Source organism: Scardinius erythrophthalmus, assembly GCF_964197995.2.
Source record: "Scardinius erythrophthalmus genome assembly, chromosome: 15".
NCBI classification, from domain to species: domain Eukaryota; kingdom Metazoa; phylum Chordata; class Actinopteri; order Cypriniformes; family Leuciscidae; genus Scardinius; species Scardinius erythrophthalmus.
Genome location: NC_138235.1, coordinates 40,885,763 through 40,903,023, shown reverse-complemented (window position 1 = coordinate 40,903,023; position 17,261 = coordinate 40,885,763). Strand labels below are relative to the sequence as shown.

The 17,261-nt window shown below is 37.8% G+C and overlaps 1 protein-coding gene across 3 annotated transcripts in view; it reads right to left on the bottom strand.

Moving 5' to 3' along the window:
- Positions 1-17,261, bottom strand: part of LOC308703322 (NLR family CARD domain-containing protein 3-like) — a 106,595-nt gene that overhangs the window by 75,945 nt on the left and 13,389 nt on the right. For 2 of the 3 annotated variants that reach the window (XM_081386706.1, XM_081386705.1), the window contains exons 4-9: positions 16,655-16,768; positions 11,352-11,477; positions 10,996-11,091; positions 9,073-10,800; positions 5,306-5,377; positions 4,426-4,599 (exon numbers count right to left, since the gene is read on the bottom strand). In XM_081386706.1, coding sequence (XP_081242832.1) covers positions 4,426-4,599; positions 5,306-5,377; positions 9,073-10,800; positions 10,996-11,091; positions 11,352-11,477; positions 16,655-16,768 — 2,310 coding nt within the window. The remainder of the gene's footprint in view (positions 1-4,425; positions 4,600-5,305; positions 5,378-9,072; positions 10,801-10,995; positions 11,092-11,351; positions 11,478-16,654; positions 16,769-17,261) is intronic. The other variant, XM_081386707.1, reaches the window with a different exon arrangement.

The window sequence follows — 17,261 nt, the reverse complement described above, 5'->3', positions numbered from 1 at the left end:
GCCTGATAGCTCCTAATAGGGCCGTTAGGGGAGGTTCTTTGTCTTTCTCAGGTGAGAAAAGCTTACATATTAATGAGGTCCCGCATAAGGCTTTCTAACACAAAACACGTCGTAAAATTTTTAAATCAATATATTGTCTTATCTGAATGAGCAGTCAGGGTGATTTTCACATAGTTTTGCAGCAAATATTCTAGGCTACATGATACAATTTTCAAAAGTCTTGTGAAGAAATAATCAGTATGGGTTTCATGGCCTTATTTCAGTGAGAATTTTTTTTTGTATTTTCACAAATCACGCATAAATGTCATTATCTCAAAACTACAAACTTTTACATACATGCTGCTGATATATTATTGTAGCAGAGTTTGTGCTGAATACAGTGTAATTAGACTTTAGCCATGAAAATGTCACAAGTAACAGAAATAACCAGAAATGTCAGAGCATGTCAGAACACCTCCAGGGTCCAGAAAACAGCTCAGACCTCAGAGGGTTAAACTCTCTCTGGCGCATATTTACAGCAAGCGTCAAGCTCATAAACGTGTGAGAAACACATTTGTAAGTAGAATATAGTGTTTATGAACAGCTCAAATAGAAATAAAATATTAATGATTCAGTTATCAATGGTTTTTACATGCTTGTCATGGGCGTTTATAGCATACAATAGCATTTTTAGTAAACTTATAAGTGCAAATATCCCGTCCCATTTTAGCAAACCTAATTCCCACATTGTGGAATTATTACACTGTGAATTCATTTCTTTGACATTTAAATAACATATAAAAGATCTTTTGCAAGGACACAATGACGAAAATGTGACTTATGTCAGTGATATTGCATTTTAATGTCTATCTTTGCCAAAGATATGAACTTTTCAGACATATTAAAATATTTTAATAATATTGTTCATTCATTGGCCACTTAAAAGTACGATCTGTAAAAATGAATAAATGAATAAAATCCCCTGGTTCACTCGAGCAGAACCAGTCCTATTTTAACGTTTCTGATCCTGCGTTTCTTCTGTATTATAAACGTTCAGAAACCGGTTTGATTAGAACAAATACAGATTAATAACGTTATTTTGTTTTACTTTTTATTGTAGCTTTGTTTATAATAATAATAATAATAATAATAATATTTAGGCTATACTACTACTACTACTAATATCTCTCTTTTCTTTTCTTTGTTTAATGCCATGCCAGCTTCTATGGATATATATATATTCAAGGCGAAGAACAGGTTTTATATTTAAATAAAACTAAATAAGATGCCAAACGAATTAATTTAAATGAAAAAAGCCTACATTCCTCATTCGGCACGAATCCAGATGTTTCATGATTTGCGAATCAAGCTGAACTATTAGGCCTATTATGTAGGCTAAGCTTTGTACTCGGCATTATTGACGTAAAATATCATCTTTCCCATATAACAGCGCAGTGAGGCGGTGGTCACGCTGAACCTCACAGATTATATTACAGACTATTCAGATTGAGCGGTGTAACATTTTATATGTTTGGTTGACTGTATTTTATTCAGAGGCGGCGGCGCGACCACTGGATTTATTCCTTCCAAGAGAGTAAACTCTTACTCCGTAATTTATGCTCATACAGATAAAAGCAAGACATAATTCATACATTTACAAAAGATATTCAGATTTAGTAAAATAACGGAAACAAACGTAATGTCTCTGTTTCCTTTATAGATGTTTGGAGCGCGCCACAATGAGCTGAAACTCAGCACGTTTTCTTTCGTTTTAATCTGTAATATTTTAGTGAAATATATTTCAGCCTTTTTTAGAAGAATCTGTCTAATATTTATTTTCCCAACAAAACATCAAATAAATAGAAATAAAATGGTTTTAGTTTAATTCCATTCCAAAAGACTCAGCATTAAAAGCCATGTGTGTGTGTTTTCAACACTCTACTGTTTGAGCTACAGGAAAGATTCCTTAACTTTTAAAATTAATTTTACACTCCTATGGCCAACTTTCTTTATAAAAAAATGGTAACACTTTATAATGGGCTAAGGTTTCATTTTGTTAGCATTAGTTAACATGAACCAACAATTAATGAACAATATTCTACAGCATTTATTAATCTTAGTTAATGTTAAGCTCAACATTTTATAAGACATTTTTAAGATCCAAAGTTGTATCTGTTAACATGCACTGTGAACTAACATGAACACTAATATTTTATTAACTAACATTAATAAAGGCGTTTGCTCTCTGTTAGTTCATGTTAGTTAATGCATTAACAAATGAGACCTTATTGTAAAGTGTTGCCAAAAATTAAATAAAATGAAAATAAATTACCTAAATAATGCAAACAACTCATTGGATAACATTGGGCTGCATATAAAGAAACAAAATGCATTTTTCTTTTGCTGGATGTCTATTGTCTATTTGCATATCAATAAAGATTTTTTTAATACAATGCACATTGAATTTGTCATTTCTACAACTTTTATATAGGGATGCACCGATCCGATACTCAGTATCGGAATCGGCTCCGATACTGCCATTTTTGGCGGATCGGGTATCGGTCAGACAAGGCCGATCCAAATCCGATATTGTGCGTATACTATTCAGTGTTATTGTTAAGCCCCACAAACATTATAAAGCACCATAAGTTTTCGTGCACAATATTTTAAGTGTTCTGAAGCCATTATATAGTATAATGTGAGATATAAATTAATATTTAAGTGTTAAATTCAAGATCACGTAAACGTTTCCCTCAGCTGCGGCTGTCAATCATTCTTCATTCAGCACTCAAACAGCGCGTCGCGTCCGGTTATGACAGAACACACGATGAAACTCTCTCCAAGATGATTCAATGTTACTATTATTATACTTGATCTGTAGATAAAGGTCTATGGTTTCACATAAAACAACTTTATCTTGCTGGACTTTATTGCTGTACCTTAATCATGTTACTTTCTACCGGGTGTCTGTTAGATCACAACACTGGAGTAAAGTCAGGTACTATTTGTTCTTCACGCGCACAGTAACTGAAATTTAAAAGAAAATGCTGAATAGACTATTGCATAGATAGGTATAATACACCATGCATCATATGTATTTTCTTTGTGCTTTAAACTTTTCAATGCGGACTCGACGCGCTGCGCGCTGTGAATCATGTTGCTTCAAGCGCATCATTCTGCGCTCGGGATGCGCATAAGCGCTGTGTGCCGCGATGTATTGGAGCCTTTCATATCATAATACAGTGACGAAATGAAATATTATTAATAGCCGTTCTTGTCCTGTCCTATCTATTATGTTGCTACCTTATTAAACAGCTGTGCTATACATTTAAAAAATGTCTCAATTTTATAGTAGGATATAAAATAATTGCTATTTTTATCTTGTTTTTCATGAATGTATTTTACAACAATACAAAGAGCAATGTGTAAAGTTTGACCAGATTTAGTGTTACACTTATTGTCTCTAATTTGTTCTCCACTAAACATTTTTTTCACAAAATGTTCAGATTTTATACAATTAATTGTGCACTCGTGATTTTTCTAGACTAAATTTTATTGCTGAATTATCCACTAATCTAGTTTATAATAGCATTTATGTCAGATTATGATCATATATTTTTTGTTGGTGTTTTTCTTTTTTTTCAGTTCTTATCAGTTTAACACAGAGTAATAGAAATTCTACTTGATTAAAAAAAAACTGCGCTGGTATCGGTACGGATCGGTATCGGCCGATACTCAGAATTTTTGGTATCGGATCAGATCGGTTCTGAAAAAATGGTATCGTTGCATCCCTACTTTTATAGCACTTCAATTGAAAAATTGTGAGCCTGACATATTACATTTATTATCATTAACACTCCATGTTCAAAGATTTACTAGCTGTCAGTTCATCTCTTATACGCTGCTGCCATCTAGTGGTTTTAGTTGTAACTCTAAAAGTATGGGGAACTGCTTAATTAATGTCTGTTTAGTAATTCATATTTTATCCTTCGCTCTCCAGAAGCCATATTTGAGCACACACACACACATGTAGATTCCTTTAAATGTTAAGGGGAAGATTAAAAAAGAGAAAATGGATCTGTGAATTCTCACAGAATCACAACTGAATTCATATCTTGCTACTCAGTCAGAATCTTATTAACCTGGAGTCCCAGTCTCTGTCACAATAACCATATATGTAATGTTTTAGGCCTATTGGCAGACATCCGTTTAAAATGTAGGCAATGGCATATAAAGAAGCTTTTCTCCATATCCACTTCAGTTTCTCAGCTTGCACTTTAATTATTGATTAGGCTACTTCTGTACTGGTTTGCGCTTGGCAAAGATGTTCAGATATCTCTATGCCTAGTAGACCTACACCAAACACTCATTAAAAAAGTTTTGCGCAAATCTGTAATGGAAACGCCCCTAGTGACAGTTTCGTGTGAGAGTAACGTATGATCTTACCTCAGTTTCTCCAGTTTACAGTGAGGATTCGCCAGTCCAGCAGAGAACAGCTTCACTCCTGAGTCTCCTAGTTTATTATATGACAGATCCAGTTCTCTCAGGTGTGAGGGGTTTGATCTCAGAGCTGAAGCCAGAGCAGCACAACCTTTATCTGTCACACCACAGCTCTCCAACCTGTAGAGAACAATGACACACTCTTCACTCTCTCAGATCAAAACAGAAATCTTTGCTTTTCTTGATTGTGTTTATAATTTGTGCAATATCTCTTTTTTTAAACAATGAATTCAATATATCAGTAAATGTATCTGTTATTGTAAGAGATTATGTATCTATGTGAGGGAGAAAGAATGTGTGTGTGTGTGTGTGTGTGTGTGTGTGTGTGTGTGTGTGTGTGTGTGTGTGTGTGTGTGTGTGTTTAATGTATTTGTAAACATTTTAAGGAATGTGTGTGTGTGTGTGTGCGCGAGTGTGCTTAATGTATTTGTAAACATTTTAAGGAATGTGTATGAGTGTGTGTGTGTGTGTGTGTGTGTGTGTGTGTCTCTTTTTTTAAACAATGAATTCAATATATCAGTAAATTTAACTGTTACTGTAAGAGATTATGTCTCTATGTGAGGGAGAAAGATTATATGAAACTGATCAAATGAAATACATTGAATACATTGCATACATTAAATATAAATGTTTATATGCATACATTACAAAAGCACATATTTGAATATAAATTTCTCACATATATATCATAAAAAATGGTTAAGTAGATCACAAATCAGGTCAGATAGGTAAGACTCATATTTTTTGTTAAACCATTAATTTATAATGTTTAAGTAAGAGCTGTTATAATGTTTTAACAGTGATGATTGTTCTCAGTGTTACTTACTCAGCGCATCTAGTTGCTGTAACCACAGGCATCAGCTTCTGGAGAACTTCATCTGCAGTGTTCTGTGTGGCACTAATTGAAAATAAAAATGATTTAAAGTTAAAGTTAATTATTAATGCTAATAATAATAATTCATATCATAAGTAAATAATACATTATACCTTCCTAAATACCCTCAAAAAATTGTTGTAATGAAACACTGCTTTATGAAGGACATGTGAAAAAGTGGTTTTATATCTATAACTGTAGAAGCCTCGTATTCAGCCGTCACTGATTAGTTTTTTCTTCTTCTCGTTAGTGTTGCTGTGGCAGGGCTATTAGTCTGCATTTACACTACAACACTATTATGACACATCAGGTTTGTTTGTCCTGTCCGTTGCTATGGTTATCACCATGGAGACATTTAACTCCCGAGTTGGGCGGGGGGGCAAGAAAAAAGTCTTTTTGTACCTGCATCAGCAAATTATTCATAGAAATTAAGCACACGAGTTTGTTTGCTTGTTACTTGCTTATTTACATACTTATTAATTTAATAATTTACTTAGTTTTATTGTCACAGGAAATGATGCGCACAAAAATGTGAATCATTGTCCATCATTTTACCAGCAACTGGTGATAAAGAAAAATGATGATGAGACATTAATCTAATTTATTTTCTTAATACTTCTCTTGTATAATAATAATATTAAAAATTAATTTAGGAAAAATACTTCCTATTAAATATCTTTATATTAACTGGCTTTTTTATGAATGCAATACAGTGAATGGCAGCCGTCTGTGTCTCCCAGTGTCTTACATTATTGTCAGTTTAGTGTTCAGTGATTCATTTTAGAGCCCGACCGATATGGATTTTTGGGCGCCGATGTCGATACCGATTAAAAAAAGCCAGATACCGATATATCGGCCGATATTATTTATGTGTATATTATAATACAGTAGCAATATTATTTATATGTATTATAGTACAGTAAGTTTGGACACACTTTCCAATTGGTGTGTACAAACTTTTGATGGGTACTGTATATAGAATACACAGTATAAACAGAATAAATATATAAACGTTTTGCAATGATCACTCAAATGTGGTGATCAAACACTTGTGTGGCAAAGATATGTAATGGAGGCAGGGTGAATGATAGAATGAGAATTTGAGCTGTAACCAAACTAGTTTGCATTGCATTTTATATTATATTATATTCTAAATACTGTTGCATAATCTTCACTAACGACTTTGTATTTTAATTTAGTCACGTTATTTAAAACATAATTTGTATCAATAAATATATCAAAAGTGTCACTGACAAAACCTTATCTTCTATTTTTAATCTTAATTTCTCTAATATCTACCAGTGGAGGAAGAACTCAGATCTTTTTAGTAAAGTAAAATTAATAATATCATAATGAAAACGTTTATATGTACAGTAGTTTTATACTATTTTAAATAAGTAGTAAGCAAAATGTACTAAACGTGAAACTAGGCTACTCTTAATGCAAAATGGCCCTATAAAGTGTTATAATTATATAAATTATTGGAATATTGCTTGATGTTGTAACGTAGCAGAATGAGCTTTAACACTGTGTCTACACCGGACGCGGACGTTATTTTTTGCCACTTTTGCCAGTTCTTTGTGACAGCTTTTAGGTGCTTTATTGGCAGCGCCATCCTTACATAAATCACCGCACGCCAGAGCATGTGAGCGGAGTGGAGCGGGAGCGAGCGGGGAGCGCGAGCGGGTGGATCTTGGACAGAACGCAGAGCGGCAATTTCAAAAGGACGGAGCGTCGCATTTCCCGCTCCAATTTCTCTCCGCTCACACCACAAGTCTGAAGCATGCTCAGTCAAGCCTGACCCTGAATCCATTTGTCTTGCACAGTCATCAACAGTAGACTATTTTCAGGCAAAACTCGGCTCAATAATGGAGTTCAAAAAGTACTTCAAAAAGTAAAATGAGAATTCATATACAGGTGTAGCCTATCAATATAAGTCGCTCCGGAGTATAAGGCGCATCAGTCAAAACATGCGCCATGAAGAAGAAAAAACATATATAGGCCTAGCCTCGCACTGGACTATAAGTCGCATTTATTTAGAAATGTATACAAAAAAAACAATGTTATGAACGGGACAGTTCTCCGTTACGGACGTGAGCGCTCTGAAAGCGGCACTAAAACTGCTTTAAAACTTTCACTGAGACCTCAAACAGAAAGCACAAAGCCTGTCTTTAAATTTAATTTCGTTTTGTATTAATTGTATCTTAATTTTAATCAATGTTTCATCAACCAATTGTCTGGATTTAATAAGAAGTAAATATATTAGAAAATTGATTACCGATACAAAGGTGCCGGCGTGAACCTGGAGTTTGTCTCATGAATGAACCGAAACTCAGCGTATAGCCTACTTGCCTCACACACCTGAGACATATATAAAGCTTGAAATGTCTACTTTTAAACAGAACAATTCAAAACGAAAGAAAACAGACTGCTCTCCCGTATGAAATGTGCATTTCTCTCAGGCGCGTTCACTACTGCGAAGATCACGAGTCAGCATCTTTCCAGCCGTCAGGCAAAAAAAAAATTTAAAATGTCTCCTGCTATATTTTACATATTCATAATCATTAATTTTGCCGGTTTGTTGTGACAGCTTTTAGGTGCTTTATTGGCAGCGCCACCCTTACATGTTAGGCTACATGAACACATCAGCACTGAAAACATAGAGATTTTTTTTCTTTTGGGGGCATTTTGTTTGTGTTCAGACTTTCGCATTTGCCTGCGCGATGTTAGAGGACGCTGTTAATAAAGTTGCGAGTAGGCCTACACATTGGATTCACGTTTATTATTATAGGCTATTTAAAAAAATACCCCAGTTTTTATGCCAGTCGTATCATTTTATTTTGTTGTATTTATCCGCCACACACCTTGAAGGCCGGTCCGTGAAAATATTGTCTGATATTAAACCGGTCCGTGGCGCAAAAAAGGTTGGGGACCGCTACAAGTGATATACATGTAGATTTTTTTTCCTTTTTTGGAGCGAGCGGGGGGCGGTTTGAGTGGAGCGCGAAGCAAACCTCGTTGAGCGCTGAGCGATATTGAGCGGAGCGGCCTGATGTAGCTTTGAGCGGGGGAGCGGAGGGGTGAACAGTTCAGTGAGCGATGAGCGGAGATTCTCACCGCTCCACTCCGCTCATATGCTCTGCCGCACGCTGCATTTTTTTAAATATTAATTTATCGGCCATTATAAATGCCGATACCGATAGTTAGGAAAATGCCTAATATCGGCCGATGATATCGGCCCGCCGATATATCGGTCGGGCTCTAATTCATTTACACAGAAACAAAAGATAACATGCATGCCTTCATCTCCGAATACATTATCTGTGTCTTACATTTCATAATGAACTCAGATAAACTCAGTGCCGACTCGTTTTCCATCAGTTCTTTTACATTAATTAGAATGTGTGCAAAGGATTGTGGGAGATTGAAGAACACGAAGGATATACTTGATGCATCCTTCAAAATGAGCTGAATTAAAGACACAAAATGAAGTCTGTCTTCAAAACATCCTTCAAACTGAGACGGCCTTCAGAGGCGCTTGATGACGTGGCAATCGAGATATGCAGTCTTACTAGGACACAGCCACGGTTTGAGGAACACACGCATCTACAATATCCCAGAAATCAGTCTGTGCCCCGTGATTTAAACACCTCTGATCTCTGAGTTTCTCTTTGTTCATAATGTTTTAGACTGTAATGATTGCACTCAGTGTTACTTACCGATCAGTTCTGCCTCCGATTAAGTCCCTCAGGTCAAACACCTGCAGTGTCTCCTCTGAGGACAACAACACAAAAACTAAAGCTGACCACTGAGACGAGGAGAGTTTCACAGCACGTAATCCTCCAAAGCTCGTATGAGGTTTAGCTTCGTCCACTAGAGAAAGATCACCCAGTTCATTCAGACAGTGAAACAGATTGATGTATTTATCTGGAGAGGGATTCTCACTGATCTTGTCTTTAATATAGTCCACTGTTCTCGTATTGTTGTGAGAGCTGTTTGCTGTCTGTGTCTTCAGCTCTTGTAAGAGACTCTGGTTAGACTTCACTGACAGACCCAGAAGGAAACGAAGGAAAAGGTCCAGATGCCCATTTTTACTGTGTAAAGCCTCATCCACAGCTCTCTGATGGAGATCCGATAGGGAAACTCTGCCTCCATTAGTTGGTTTGGTAATCTGGTCAAACACATTGATGTTATTGTTGATAAAGGAGAGATGCACATATAGAGCTGCTAGATGTTCCTGAATGCTCAGATGAACAAAGCTGAAGACTTTCCCCTGACACAAGCCCAACTCCTCTCTGAAGATCTGAGTGCACAATCCTGAGTAAACTGATGCTTCTGCCTCATCAATGCCACACTCGCTCAGGTCTTCCTCATAGAAGATCAGGTTGCCTTTCTCAAGCTGCAGATAAGCCAGTTTCCCCAGTTTGACAATCATGTCTTCATCTTTCACTTTCTTCTCATAGTCCTTCTCATGTTTGATGTTGGTCTGAATGAGCAGGAAGTGTGTGTACATCTGAGTGAGAGTCTTGGGAATCTCTCCTCTCTCTGCTTCACTCAACATCTCCTCTAGAACAGTGGCTGAGATCCAGCAGAACACTGGGATGTGGCACATAATAAAGAGGCTCCTCGAGGACTTCAGGTGTGAGATGATCCTGTGGGCCAGACGCCGATCACTGATTCTCTTGCTGAAGTATTCCTGCTTCCGTGTGTCACTGAAGCCTCGTACCTCTGTCACTCGATGGACACACTCAGAGGGGACGAGATCCGCTGCTGCTGGTCTGGAGGTGATCCAGATGAGAGACGAGGGAAGCAGATTCCCCTCAATGAGGTTCGTCAGCAGCTCGTCCACTGAGGCTGATTCAGATATATCACACAACCTCACATCGCTCTTAAAGTTCAGAGACAGACGACACTCATCCAGACCATCAAAGATGAACAACACTTTATACTCATCACTGGATATGTCCATTTCTTTAGTTTCGGGGAAAAAGAGATGAAGAAGATCTGAAAGACTGAGTGTTTTGTCCTTCATCAAGTTGAGCTCTCTGAAAGCGAGTGGAAATATGAGCTGGACGTCCTGATTCTCTTTCCCTTCTGCCCAGTCCAGGATGAGCTTCTGCACAGAGACTGTTTTCCCAATGCCAGCGACTCCCTTTGTCAGCACAGTTCTGATGGGTTTGTCTTGTCCAGGTAAAGGTCTAAAGATGTCACTGCATTTGATCGGTGTGTCCTCTGTTTCTGCTCTCCTGGACTGTGTCTCGATCTGTCTCACCTCATGCTCATTATTGATCTCTCCACTTCCACTCTCTGTGATGTAGAGCTCTGTGTAGATCTCATTCAGGAGTGTTGGGTTTCCCTGCTTTGATATTCCCTCATACAAACACTCAAACTTCTGTCTCAGATTTGATCTCAATGTGTTGAGGACTTCAGCAGGATTAGAGTCATGGCTGTAAGATTAAAATACCACATTATTACACAAGTCCGAGAAGTAAATAGCCATAAATTACAAAACTATTTATGGACACAGAACATCATTCGGTTTCTGAAATGTGTAAATCATTAATCATGTGTGTGAGTGATGTGTGATGTGAATTGCAGCACCTAAAATTAAACAACAACAACAACAAAGTCCTGAATTTTACCTGAAACCAGGAAACATGCTTTCATTAAAGTCTTGTGGTTGAATCACAGGCTTGGACACAGTTTTGTTTTTAACTGGTCTGGATGGAAGAGTTGACCTTAAATCAGAATGAAGAGGGTAAAGAATCAGACACACTGATATTGATGTAATTGTGTCATTAACTGAGTAACAGACCAACAGCTTTTACAGTGTGTGAATGTATTAACAATACAACACATAGAGCTTTACACAAGAGCACAATGATGATCATTAATAGACCGAAACCAACAAGATTGTAACTCATTAAACTGCTGTATATTAATGACAATTTCATACAAATAAAATACAATAAGCACATCTTTTATAGAAATTATATACCTGAGATAAGACCGTTTGTCTCCACTCTTAAAGTTTAGTGGCTTCTCCATAGACCAGTTACTCTTCATAGACACACAGCTGGACTCTGGGTTTGAGCTCTTCTGCTGGACTGAACTGGGTTTAAAACTAAGTAAAATATAAAGAATACAGACTTTTAAAAGACCACATAAATGTTGTGTACTTTTGCTTTAATGTCTGTAACTGTTTTGCACTGTGTTTCAAACTTTGATTACAATTATTTTGAGAAATTAACTCTCTGGTTTAAAAATGTTAAGCATGATTCAACAATTGTACCAAAGCGATTGAGAAAACCGGTAATATTAGGAATTAGGAATTCAAAGCAAACAAATTGAAATCAACTATAGAATTATAGAATGATTCAACTCAGATGAACATCAACCATGATCACATGACTCTTCTCAAAGGCACAATGGAGGACGAAGGCTCAACCGACTAAAGAGACCAATGTTTAGCTGAGCTTTAAAGATAAACCACCTTACTGTACTCTAGTAACGCTACTCTTGCTGTGAAACATCACTGTTCTGACCAGACACCGTGAAGCTTTCAACAAATCTGAACCCGTATTTATCAAGCCTCTGAGAATTACTCACAAGAACACTGCTAAGAATGGACTTAAGAGTAAAACAACTCTTGGCTCAAAGCTGTGCTTAGAAGTTAGTTATCAAGCATCTCAGTAATAATTTAAGTGAAGTGTAGGACTAAATCTTAAGTGTCCGTCTTAGAGATGATTCACAACACTTTGCTGTGCCACAAACGGGATTTTGGATGATGACATAGGCATGGACCAATCACTGAATAGATTTCCTTATTTAAGAATATGCTCAGATAAATTCCCATTGAACCACTGGAGTGACATGGACTATTTTAACAATGTTTTTACTACCTTTCTGGGCCTTGAAAGTTGCAATGACATTGCAGTCAGTGGAGGGACAGAAAGCACTCAGGTTTTATCAATAATATCTTCATTTGTGTTCTGAAGATGAACAAAAGTCTTACGGGTTTGGAACAACACGAGGGAGAGTAATTAATGACAGAATTTTCTGGGGGGGGGGGGGGGGCTTCATTGGCACCATTTATTTTCAAGCATGTTAATGGCATATTTTTTATGAATGAAGACCAGTATCACTGATATAGCTACTTATGTCTCGATGAAAATGTATTTTTCCAAAATTTGAAACATTTATTAGGCTTAAAAAAATATAACAACTTTTAATTTACGTGAACTTAAAACAATCCTCACTTAAACCCATAATAAATGTCATATTTACCTGTACCTTTCCTGTCTAACCGATGTGAATTATATAGAAATTGAATACGTTTATAAAACAGTTCGCACTGCATAAATTATAAATGAAAAATAGATTAATCCTTAAGCGTTGAGCAGTTAGTAATTTTCTCTGTTCCCATTGTTCTTTGGTTAACTTTACTAACAGAGAGAATTGCTGTCACTTTAATACCCGCCGCTGCTGACAGGATCTCATTCTCTACTCTTTACTTCCATTTAAGATTGTATTTAACTCATTTGACTGTTCTTGTGAAGATACTCGACAAAACTGACATTTTGGCATAAATGTGGGTGTTATCGTTCAAGCGCGAAAGAGAACTCGATGGCGCGCTGTCGACTGCGATACTGGCGCGCGTCTTTCTGTGTGTGTGTGTGTGTGTGTGTGTGTTTCAGGAGGACATTCACTGACAGCGCGTTCTCTTTTATCTTCTCGCGCATTGATAGTTTAAAACATTTGCGTGAAGGAGAGCATGATCATATAACCCAAAGGATGACAGAAAGAACGGACGCTGCAATAAATATTTAAACACGTTAAAGCTGGACAAAAATTAATCGCATGCGTTTACGTTGTCATACATTGCTGACAGAAAATGCTGCGGTTTAAAGTGGACTCGTTTTCATGGTAGGCCTACACAGAATGTTTTTGGTTTTTTGTAAGCTACACAGAATATTGAATTAAATATTACAATTAAATAAGTCTGAAGTTACCAAGCAGCAGTTAGCGTTAGCTCAGTTATCAACAGGTGTAGACAGAAAATATGATTATCCTGACCTGAGCTAATTTACTGAATCAACCAACTCACATCTCCTTTCTTTCTTTTCATCCATGATGACATTAAGTCACCTGTTGTTGTTTCTGGCGTTTCATCGCTGTCTGTGCCGCAACCGCTGCTTGCTCATTAGAACATTCAGTGAGCTTTTACACAGGCTCGGTCCTGCTCCTCCGTGGCAATGACGGCGTGCGGTTAAACCTATTTTTTACAGTCTATGGGTTAAACATAACAAACGAATTTGAGTGGGGGTGGGGGGGACAACGGGATTTTGGAAAGTGTCCCCATAGGAAATTACGCCCGTGGGTAGGACATCATCCCCCAAGCTTCATAAACTAGCGCTCCTTTCACCGACAACATATAAATCTCAATCACACTGTTGCCAGGCCCCGCCCTGCTCTGCTTCTGATAGGCTTGTAACGTTAGTAAGAGCTGCGTTCCTTTCATATGATTGGTAGGTGAAATCAATTGACTCGAAAATATTAAACCGCATGCAAGTTACAATTTATTTATTTATTTTTCTTCCTCACGGCCGCACGCCGGAGATCCGGCACGGTGCCGGAATACTTTAAGCCCTGCGGTATGGATTTTTTCTTACCGCGGTTGAAAAGCAAGAAATTCCCGCGGTATTGCGGTAAACCGCTTTAAACCTCAACCCCCCTCCCCACCCTCCCCCAGTTTTTTTTTTTTTTTGCGACGTTGCGGCTGGAACAACAAACAAAGTGTGTCAATGATAATCTCGGGTAGTGTTTATGTGCTTTATTTAATGTTAAAAGCATGCAATGTGACTTTGAATATTGTTTAGTGCTCCAGCTTTATAGCTGTAAAAGCAACAATGGATAATTCACCTCAGATCTTCAAATTACACAGATGGAAACAAGACGTTCAAACTGTGAACATACAAGTGTAACTGTTTTAGTAACTCAGTAGCCTATGTATTTTTAATAATGTTTAAATGGTGTAATATTTGTGAATTTGATTATGTAGCCTACTACATTTTCTTGCAAGTGCCGTCAAGATTCCTCTCTGGTGCTGTGAGTGTGCACTTGCCGCGACTCCGCGAGGGTTGACAAATGCGGTCTTCATGTGAGAGAATTCTGTTAAATAAGCACGTGCAATTAAAAGCTGAGGTCCTGCTTTTACTTTTTTTATTTATTTACGGTGCGGCTTGGACGCGGCGTCCGTCGAAAATAGACTATAGGCGCCTATCTTTATTGAAGCGGCGCGGAGAGAGGCTTCTGAAACGCGCCGCGTCGTGGCTGTTGTAAACACAAGCATTGACTAGAGTGGGCGCGAGCAGCTCCGGTAGCCGTAACACGCCACAGAGTGTAAATAAGGGGTTATAGTCAATAGCCTACGAATGGAATGTTATTATGTGTCATGAAACAACTTGCGAAAGGTCGGACTCGGATTTGCTCCATCTTTTGATGATAAGTTTTGTTTAGAAAACCTTGAATCCATCCATGTAAGACACAATGTTATTAGACAAAATCCATGTCATTAGAATCAATGAATCCATGTCATTAGACACAACGTGAACACATGTGAAGGCCAGGGTTTTTTATTTATTTTTTTTTTGCGGTGATGACGGTGACGAGCTCAGACCCGCGGTAGGCGTCACGTGACCGCGGTATTGCGGTAATGCGGTAACCGTCCCAGCCCTACTGAGACCCCCCCCCCCCGCCCCGCCGATCAAACTGAGACCCCCCCCCCCAGTATAGAGAGGTTATCGAAGCCCTCGCCCCACAGCAAATATCCAGATACTTACATAATTGTGATGAATTTAATCCTTTGTAAGTGATCATTTTGCAGTGTAAGATTACAGTTAACACCTTTAAATATTACATAAATGTATTATTATGTATTTTTATTAAACTTAGTGAGTGTATAAATCAGCAGCAAAAAGTAATTCTTGAAAAAATCTGCACAGTAATTTTATCAAATCTAAAATGTTAATAAAAACAAATTACTATTAGTACTCTTATAAAATTCAATCAGGCAATCATACATTTCACAATTTTATATTTATATATGAATGTCAAGAATTCAGAAGTGTGTATATTTATATAGCCTACACTAGGCTACACTACACAGAAATAACATACAATTAAATTATGCTTATTTTAAATGTATTGTGCAGGCTAGGTATACAAAAATATAGGCTTTTAATAATATTTCAGTGCGCAAAACTATGAAAATATGAAACGCTTCAAAACAGAGCGCACAAAGCGCGTATGCACATCGCGGGCGCAGAATGATGTGCTCAAAGCAACATGGAGTCACAGTGCGCTGCGCTGCACAAGTGCGCATTTAAAAGTTCACGGCACAAAGCGAAGAAATGTCGAGCGCACAAATCATAGTGTTTATCTGTCCAACAGTTTATTGATCATTTGTTTCTTCACAGTTTTAAATTCCAGTTATTGTGCGTTTGATGCCGATTTAGTCCTTGTGATGTGTGATCTAACAGGCACACGGTAGCGAGTCGTTTAAAAACAGCAACAAACTCCAACAAACTCCAACAAAATAAAGTCATTTTATGCCAATCCACAGCCTTTTCTCTACAGATCAAGCATTATAATGTGAATATCATATTAGAGAGAGTTTTACCCGTGCTTGTATGCTGCTGTAACCGGACGAGGCGCGCGCGCTGTTTGAATACCGAATGGAGAATGACAGCCGCAGAGGAGGGAAAACGAGTTTTCGTAAACTTTAATGATGTAAATAGACTTCTGTCCCTCACATTAAGCTATGGAATAGGCTTCAGATTAATTTGTCATCCAAACTGACGTGAAAAAAGCGGGAGGCACCGAAAAGCGCACTGTTTGCATCCCTGTACTTGGAAAGAAAGGGAAAATGCATCTCTTTGCCATCCGTAAGCATGGTGACGTGCCGCCCGGTGTGGCCCTGTTGCGCGGGGACGGCGATTGTGGTTCCGGCTGTGAGGAACCGCCCCCCCCCCCCCCCCTCCTCTGTTTTTTTTTTTTTTTTACAGATCTGCATGATTCACGTAGGTCACATTTTCAGGTCGGAAAATCCGGAATTCCGGATTAATCCGGAAAAATCACATCCCTGAGTTTTACACCTACTCCATTATATAAAGGTGGAAAAGATCTCAGCTTACATTTACTTGATGTCATTGCTAGTATTAGACTGACTGACTGAGAAAAATGATGATTCTAATTCAAAAGTGTCGCACTATAAGCACATCTTTTATAGAAGTGATATACCTGAGATCAGGCCGTTTGTCTCCACTCTTAAACATTAGTGGCGGATCCATAGACCAGTTACTCTTCATAGACACACAGCTGGACTCTGGGTTTGAGCTCTTCTGCTGGACTGAACTGGAACAGAGAACAGATTCAGTTTAATCCTTTAGATTACTGTGAATACATTTATCCTGCATCAAAAAGTACTTTGAGGAAACAATTATCTTTTTACTGAATATTTCATTTTAGTTAAAAAAAATGTTAAAAAAATAGGTAAAAAAATCATATTTTTCCTGTAAACCAGGGTTCGAAATGAGGGGTGTGGGGGGTCCCCGGACCCTCCATAAGTCAGTAGGGACCCCCCCATGAGAATTTATTTTGGGATTTTGGGGTCCCCCCGACAAATGTATTTTAACATTAAAAACGATTGTGAAAATTATAGGTCTTTAGTGACGTTTTATATTTATAACAGTAATGAATTTATTTCCTAACGCGAGGCAGCAATCAGGGCAGCGCCGAGTGAGTTCCTATACAGCGTCACAGATTGTTGTTGTGGTGCTCCCGCAGACACGTACTGTAGTTGAACGCGGCAAAACCAAACCTCACAAAGAGTGAAATCCTGAATGAA